The sequence below is a fragment of the Canis lupus genome, chromosome 36 (assembly GCF_011100685.1).
Source record: "Canis lupus familiaris isolate Mischka breed German Shepherd chromosome 36, alternate assembly UU_Cfam_GSD_1.0, whole genome shotgun sequence".
Taxonomy (NCBI): Eukaryota; Metazoa; Chordata; class Mammalia; order Carnivora; family Canidae; genus Canis; species Canis lupus.
In genome coordinates, this window is record NC_049257.1 from 22,412,964 (window position 1) to 22,421,591 (window position 8,628).

Below are 8,628 nucleotides of genomic sequence, written 5' to 3' on the forward strand. Positions count from 1 at the left end.
TGCGTGGGGGGGTGCGCTCGCGGGGATGCCCGGGGATGCCCGGGGGCTGCACCCCCGCCCCTCCCCCAGCTTCTCCCGCCCCGCGGCCCCCATTGTCTCCATCTAGGCGTTCGCCGCGACAGGAACGCTGGGCCGGCGCATCCGAGCATCCCTTAGGGGAGGGAAAACGACTGCTTTTCCGTGGGCTCCCATTAAATGCTGTCTCTGCACACCTGTGTTGTTAGTCGCTGTTGCCTTCGCCTGGGATGCACCCACCCCCTTCGGGGGGAGCCGACTGCGACGGTAGATGTGTCGCCCAGGGGTTTGCTAGCCACTTGCAGAAACGATGCCCCGTGCTTTCTCTGCGTCGTGGAAGGTGGCACAGTGCTGTCCACACAAAGGGACGTTATTAAAAACTTTTTTTGGGGGGGGGGTTGGGGTTTGCTTTTGGGGGGGTTACATGAGAGCTTGGTTGTATGACACCTTGGATCCTTGCAAGCAAATGAAAACAGCATCCAGAATCTAATCAAGGTGATTTATATTATTTGGGACTTGGGCCTATTCTATCTTCCACCCACTGTCCCCTCTGTGTATGTATCGAGTTTACTACCTGCTGTTAAGCTCTAAGGAGTATCCAACTATAAGTGCACATAGCTATTAAAAGATATATATATATATATAAACCTCTACATAACTATGGTAATGCAATATTTCAGCTCTCAGCTTGGTCTCTAAAATTTATTTTTTTGCCACGATATCTTAAAGACAAGCCCAAACTTCATATAGCTCCCTTTATTTTTTTAAATTTTTTAAAAAAATTTTGAGTATATAGCTCTCTTTAAAGGTTGAGCAACGGAGATAATGATGAAACAAGACAAGCCCAAACTTCATATAGCTCTCTTTATTTTTTTTAATTAAAAAAATTTTTTTGAGTATATAGCCCTCTTTAAAGGTTGAGCAATGGAGATAATGATGAAACAAAATAAATACAGCGCTATTTCAAAGAGTTGTCTGTGTGCCAGCTTTAGAATAAGAAAACCCCAAAGTCATAGTTATTTATGTATGTTATTAGTCTTATACAGTTATCTGTCTACGTGTTTATATGTGTAATATGGCTTTTATTTGTTATTTCATAAAAATCTGCATACAATTGTTTCTCTATATTCTGTGAATTTATATTTTGTATTAATCATGAATAATTAATGTTTTACATTAATACAAGAAGGAAAGCATACAAGAAGGAAAATGAATGAACTGTATAGTATAAGGATTCAAAATAGCACTTGACTGTTGCCACAATTGGCATGATGAAGTTGTGAAGGAATTCTCTTTGGACCATGTCCACTGTAGATGATATCCAGGGCCAATGTTAGTGTCTAAATTGCATTATTGCCATAGGGCTACAGGTGTCCTTAAAGCTGGCAAACTACTTTCAACAGTAACCCTCATCAAGGACGTTGGTCATGTTTTAAAATTAATAGTTTTCTGTATATGTTTTAGTGCTTATGGATGGCAAATCCAAATTGACTTGCTTTCAGTATATCATTTTACACTGTTGATCTATAATTCATTACCTGAGCACACCAGGGGAGGCAGTGCTGTGAATTGTACACTGGCAAGCTACTTGGTGAAACCATGCTTTGTATTTTTAATGTGTTTAATTATATTTAAAATCAAGCAGGGCTGAGGGTTGTGTCTGGTTTTCTGTGAAAGTATGGATTGTTTTCTGAGGGTTGCAGTTGATGACGTTTTGATACCATATTAATATGTTTGCTGCTGCTACCAAGAGTTTTGTCAAGCAAGTTGGAGATGGAGGGAGATTAGTTCCTGTTCCAAGCCTCAGTGAGGCTGACAAATACCAACCTCTAAGTCTGGTGGTAAAAAAGAAGCGATGCTTTCTCTTTCCTAGATATAAATTTACCTCAACACCTTTTACGCTGAAAGATATCCTTCTAGGAGACAGAGAAATTTCAGCTGGTAAGTTTAAATATCTGTTTGGGAGTGACTACTCATTCAGCTATAGTATTGACAGTCTAAACATAGGTTGTATATGCTAATATGTGTAATATTTACACATTGATAAAAGCAAACTTTTATGATAGTAGAAATAATATTAGGATTAATATATAACATTTGCATAGTATCAAATCTCTTATTGGTTGAATAATTTTCCAACCTATTTGGTGAAATTATTGTATAATTTTATTGCAATTGCTTTATAGATTGTTTTAACTGAAACAACTTAGAATAGGACAAAATAATATATTTCTTCATCTATAAGATGGGATATTACCCTTTCCTATCTTACAGGGTCAAATGAAAGTAATTGACATTTATTTCTTATGACTCAGTTATTGCAACTGGTAAACTGAAATGTATTTTACAGGCTAGATTAGAAAACATTGATATTTTGACAAATTATTTGTTATAAACACTTGTTTTTCTTTCAACCACTCAGTGGATCTTATAGCTTTGAGAATTCTTTTGGTGGAACAAAAGAACTTGAATTCTCTTTTTAAGTACTCTATTTTTTGTTGTTATTTGAGTTGCTATTTTAAGTCTTGGCATGAAGTGTCACCTTTCTCAACATCTGTGTAACGGAATCCTCAATAGTAAATTAATACATTATTATATGTAATCTATATTAGATGAATTTGAGACATTTAAAAAAATATTGATTTCAGGGCACCTTGTGTGGTTCAATGGTTGAGCGTCTGTCTGCCTTTGGCCCAGGTTGTAATTCTGGCATTCTGGGATCGAGTCCCACATCAGGCTCCCCTCCTTCTGCCTATGTCTCTGTGTCTCTGTGTTTCTCATGAATAAATTAATAAAATATTTTTAAAAATAAGTAAAAAATATTGATTTCCTTCATAAAGGTATTTCATCTTATCAGTTACTGAATTATGAAGATGAATCAGATGTTTCCCTTTATGGAAGGCGAGGCAACCATATTGTGAATGACGTTGGGATTAACGTCACTGGATCAGATTCTGTTGCAGTAAAAGCTTCATTTGGTGTAGTGACCAAACACGAAGTGGAAGTATCAACATTGCTCAAGGAAATTACTACACGGTCAGTAGAATAATACTTAATGTACTTAAATGTGTTCATTAAATATTTTGATTGTATGGACTTTGTTACAAGGAATTATGAAAACATTCAGGTGATGTATATCGTCTAATGTAATTTATTTGTTTTATTTGTTTGGAATACTTCAAATTAGCAATATATCCAGACTTTAGATAAGGGTAGATATCCAAAATCATTTGGCTTAAACAGAATTTTTAGGTGTTCCACAAAATTGCTTTGATCAGGTACACATTTGCTAAATTATTAGATTAAAAGAATACACTGGGGTGCCTGCGTGGCTCAGTTGGTTAAGCGGCCAACTCTTGATTTCAGCTCAGGTCGTGATCTCAGAGTCCTGAGATTGAGCCCTGTGTTAGGCTCTGTGCTTGGCAAGGAGTCTGCTTGAGGATTCTCTCTCTCCCTCTCCCTCTGCCCCTCCCTCTGCTTGCACATGTGCTTCTCTCTCTCCAAAATAAAAATAAATAAATCCGTAAAAAAAAAAAGAATATGCTAATCTGCTTGTAATAAATATCCTAAGGGAGTCTCTTCCAACAGACTCCTATAATAAGCATGTTTTAAGAGAAAGAAGAGCCAGATTATTAATGGCTTTTGAACAGACTTTCTGATTTGTAGTAGACCTGCTTTGATTTACTTTTAGTTACAGTGCACTGTGAGTTACACAGGACAGCAAAAAAATGTACTCGATTGTATGTAACTGGGTGTGACAGATTCTTGTGAATATCTCTATTCTTTATTTTAGAAAAATTAATTTTGACCACAGCTTGATACGTCAGACAAGGAGCAACAGAAAGGCAGTATTGTGTGTGGTCATGGAAAGCATTCGGACCACGAGGCAGTGCTCGCTGTCTGTGCATGCTGGAATTCGCGGGGAAGCCATGCGGGTAAACCACACTCATTAGGTTTCTCTTACTAAAAAGGTGCATTGGGAATTTTTTAAAAGTTCTCAATTTCTAATGAGATGTGTGCATTTTGTCAGATGTTGAGATTAAAGAACTACCAGTGCATATAGGATTTTGCACAGTAATGGTTTTGTTTTAGAATTAAAAAAAAAAAACTGAGAAAACTTTGATCCTAAGTGTATAATATAATGCAAACAAAACATGAATCCTAATGAAGTAATGCATACTGGAGTCCTTCTATTACTATTTAAATGAAATGATGTTGGAAGAATAAAAGTTGAATGCTTATGTTGAATTCTTGATTGTAAGTAATGTGCTTTATACTTGAATTTTTAGAAGTTGACTTTATATTATTTTAATTTTCCTAAAGTAAGACCATAATGGCCAAATGTGCTTCATCCAATGTTAAATACTTTTAGAAAACTCTTGGAAATTATTCGTGTTTAGTTCTCTGGCTCAGTATTATTTGTCTTTGTTAATCACATAGTAATGACACATAATCGTCATGGTTTTATTAAAATCAGTTGTTAAAAAAATAAAATAAAATCAGTTGTTAGAGTTCAATGAAAAACTTTTTGAATCTTTGCAAATAAAAGTTCTGTTCAGTGGCTACATTTAGCTGTCCAGTGAGTTGTTTAATGGATTATTTTGGGGGCACAAACAAACATTTATTTAATGGTTGGAGATTATTTTGGTAAATAAGTTGATGATTGCTTTGGAAAACTACTGAAAACTCTGGGGGCTTTGGAATAATAGACATAGTAGGCTAAAAACAACTGTAGCACTTAAACAGATGGTTTGTGGTTGAAAAAAAAAAAGGTGTCTGTGTCGGAGAGCATTACTGTTGTGGTAGCACTAATCATTGGCCCTAGTGCCAGTGTTCTGAGAAAGTGGTGACCCGTTCCTAGATTGTGAGACCTCCTTGACCTGTTTAGACTTCTGGTCTAAACAGTTAAATTCAATGGGATAATTTGTTTTTGTTTTAATAGTAAGATTGTATGAAATGTTTTGTTTCTCTAAAAAGCTATCCTTACATGTTATGGTCCTTAATAATATCATTTACTTATTTACTATAGTTTCATTTTATGGATGAACAGAATCCCAAGGGAAGGGACAAAGCTATTGTTTTTCCGGCACACACAACCATAGCTTTCAGTATTTTTGAACTCTTCATTTACTTGGATGGTGCCTTTGGTAAGTGAATGATTTGCATGAAACACTGAGATTATATTTTTAAGAAGAATTTCATGGGAAACAAACACACTATGTAATTGTAGGAGAATGATACTGTCAGCACTGTCAATCTTATGCTTGGGTAAAGTAGCTGAGAAAGACCATCTGGTCCCTACTACTTACCCACTACCTCTTTTCTCCTTTTTTTTTTTTTAAATATATATTTTTTAAATTTATTCATGAGCGACACAAAGAAAGAGGCAGAGACATAGGCAGAGGGAGAAGCAGGGAGGTGGATGTGGGACTGGATCCCAGGACCCCAGGATCACGACCTGAGCAAGAGGCACATGCTCGACCACTGAGCCACCCAGGTGCCCCAGGAAGTCTATTCAAGAAACATAACAGTGGTGATCTCTGGAATGGAAAACTGAGGCTGGGGTCCAGGATAGACAGGAGACTTGTTACTGTATCCCCTGCTTGTAGTCTGGATTTTGTACCTTGTGACTATTAGCTTCTCCAAAGATACATAAAATTTAACTTAATGCAGCGAATGACATAGACCAGAATTTTCCAACCATAACTAAAACTCCCAATAAAATATGAGTTGTTCATGTTATAACATCTTCTAAAAATTTTTTTTATAGACCTTTGTGTCACTTCAGTGTCAAAAGGAGGATTTGAGAGGGAAGAAACCGCAACGTTTGCACTGCTCTACAGATTGAGGAATATACTATTTGAGAGAAGTATGTCCATTGAAGAGTATTTCAAATGTGTGTGTGTGTGTGTGTGTTTTCTCCTTGGATTAACATTTGAGTTTATCTAGTCGGTACTCCTTCTGTTAAGGAGGAATTTAAATCTAAAAGCCAAATGATTTCATGACCAATGGTTTAGATTCATGTACTTACAATGCGGTTTGGTTCTATGTTACTTATTTGACTTCTAACACACTTCTCTGTTTGTGCTTTTAGATAGAAGAGTGATGGATGCCATTTCTCGTTCACAGCTTTACTTAGATGATCTTTTTTCTGACTATTATGACAAACCTCTCAGCATGACGGATATTTCTCTCAAAGAAGGGACTCATATCCGAGTTAACCTGCTTAATCACAACATTCCAAAAGGACCTTGCATACTCTGCGGAATGGGGAACTTTAAAAGGGAGACGGTTTATGGATGCTTTCAGTGCTCTGTCGATGGGCAGAAGTATGTGAGACTTCATGCAGTTCCATGTTTTGATGTTTGGCACAAGAGGATGAAATAAAATGGAAAATGAATGTAGTGTGTTTAGGTGCAACTGTGCCACACACCTTTCCAAAATCACCTAGATATGCTTTGGTGAATTGTGGCAAATTAAAGAGGGAAAGAGAAATTCATCTGCCTGGGCATCATTTTCTTCATCCATAAGCATGGAGATGATAATGGTGGCTGCCCTATAAATTGTCATAAAGATTATATTGTTTATGTGAGGGATGCCTGGGTGGCTCAGTGGTTGAACATCTGCCTTCGACTCAGGGTCCTGGGATTGAGTCCCACATCGGGCTCCCTGCGTGGAGTCTGTGTCTCCCTCTGCCTGTGTCTCTGCCTCTTTCTTTCCCTCTCATGAATAAATAAAATCTTAAAAAAAAAAATATATATATATATAGTTTATGTGAAAACAGGTTTATATATAAATTTTAAAATATAAATGCTCCTCCATGAAATCTACCAGTTACTTTAGAATTATATTTGGGATTAGGCTATCATTTTAGATAATTTTACATGCTGATTTTTCCAGGTATCAATTGTATTTTTAATTGACTTTTAATTCAACATTAAGAATGACAAGAGGTTAAAAGTGGTGACTTTATGGTACTTTAACCATTGCCTTAGATCTGGTAAAATGAGAAAAATGTGTTAATAATTTAATGTAATCCTAAATGTTTAATTGTGGTATCAAATGAAAAGCACATTGAGCACAGCGTGGGGTTTTGTGTACAGTTAACAGGGTGATTCATAGTATGCCATCCTGTAATATACACATGCTCACTGGTTTTGTCTTTATAAAAACCTACTACTGTCATTTTAAAGGTAAGGCAGCTAGGACACCTTTATCTTTCTCCTTTGAAAATGCTTAAAATTGGGGGATGCCTGGGTGGCTCAGGGGTTTAGCGCCTGCCTTTGGCCCAGGAAGTGATCCTGGAGTCCCGGGATCAAGTCCCGCTTTGGGCTCCCTGCATGGAGCCTGCCTCTCTCTCTCTCTCTCTGTGTGTCTCTCATGAATAAATAAAATCTTAAAAAAAAAGAAAATGCTTAAAATACTTAACATATTTAGTTCTGAGAGTCCTTTTTCATCTACTCTGTAAGACATCTGTCATTTTTCATACACAACCTCAATTATTAATTCATTATACACCCTTATTAAAATAATTGCAAAAGTAATGAAAATTCTAGAACTCAAAATGCAGTGACAGCACTCACTACTAGGTATATATGCCTGTGAAAGCATAAAGCAAAAAAAAAAAAGCATAAAGCAATTGTGTAAATACAAAATACCTGATTATGAATGTAGAATGATTAAAATTTTATTTAAATGTGATTTGAGTTTTAGAATCAGTCTCCATTTAACATCATCCATGATTTTTAAAAACATAACTTTAAAAGCACTTTGAAAACAATGGGACAGAAAGGATAGAATTATGAACAGTTTGTATTATGGCATGATTTCCATGTATACCTTCTTCCACCGTACTTTTGAGCAGAATATGTAAGTCAAATGCAAGTCTGAGTATACTGATTGCAAAATGCTCTAGTGACTTTTTTTTTTAATGTAGAGGGTGGGGGCAGTTTCCAAACCAAAACATATTATTGAGTCACCAACTTAGTTCAATTCAGTGGAGGTTTTCCTGAGCGAAGTCAAGGAACAAGAACTGAGCAAGTGAGGAGGAGTTACAAAAGTGGGTACAGGCATGAAGCACTATTGGGAGGAAAGAAGAGAGTGAAGGGTTTGGTTTTATGAAGTGTCAAACTCTGTGCTATGCATACGTGATATCCGTTAATCTGGTGGTTTTTGCATTACCCACCCCTGCACTTTTTAGATAATAGAATTTCTGGCAGGTTCACTAAACAGGTTAAAAGATGAACACTGAACAATGATTTGGAAAGAGCAAGTTTCAGAAAATGGAAAAGCTTTGCTTTGAACTCATTTTGAGCAGAGCTATTTAGTGCCTGACCATACCTTCCTACATCCGCAGGGGGTAAAACTGTACATGTTCCAGTAAATAACATGCACTATCTATGGCACAGTAGGATCTTCTACAGCATCTCTTACCTCCTGTTCTCAACAGGTTGGATGTCATGATTTGCTCATGACACAAAATTGCCATGGGGGCGTAGATCCCCGTTTGTATCCTCATCTGATATCCTCACGTGTAAATTCTGCACGTTTCCAAAAATGTGATGGTGTACCAGTGTAATGCTCATTCGTGATCAATAACAAGAACATCATGAA

General features: G+C 36.7%; 1 protein-coding gene across 2 annotated transcripts; it reads left to right on the plus strand.

The window, feature by feature from the left end:
• Positions 1-24: 24 nt before the first annotated feature.
• On the plus strand, positions 25-7,362 carry PJVK (pejvakin). Of its 2 annotated transcripts, XM_038584517.1 has the most exons (7): positions 25-510; positions 1,889-1,956; positions 2,873-3,051; positions 3,809-3,950; positions 5,045-5,162; positions 5,786-5,884; positions 6,110-7,362. In XM_038584517.1, exons 4-7 carry the CDS (start codon positions 3,879-3,881, stop codon positions 6,400-6,402), a joined length of 582 nt encoding a protein of 193 aa, XP_038440445.1. In that variant the 5' UTR covers positions 25-510; positions 1,889-1,956; positions 2,873-3,051; positions 3,809-3,878; the 3' UTR covers positions 6,403-7,362. The 2 variants fall into 2 exon arrangements, with proteins under 2 accessions (XP_038440445.1, XP_038440444.1); XM_038584516.1 differs by lacking the exon at positions 25-510 and having other exon boundaries at positions 717-1,956; positions 2,856-3,051.
• Positions 7,363-8,628: the final 1,266 nt, after the last annotated feature.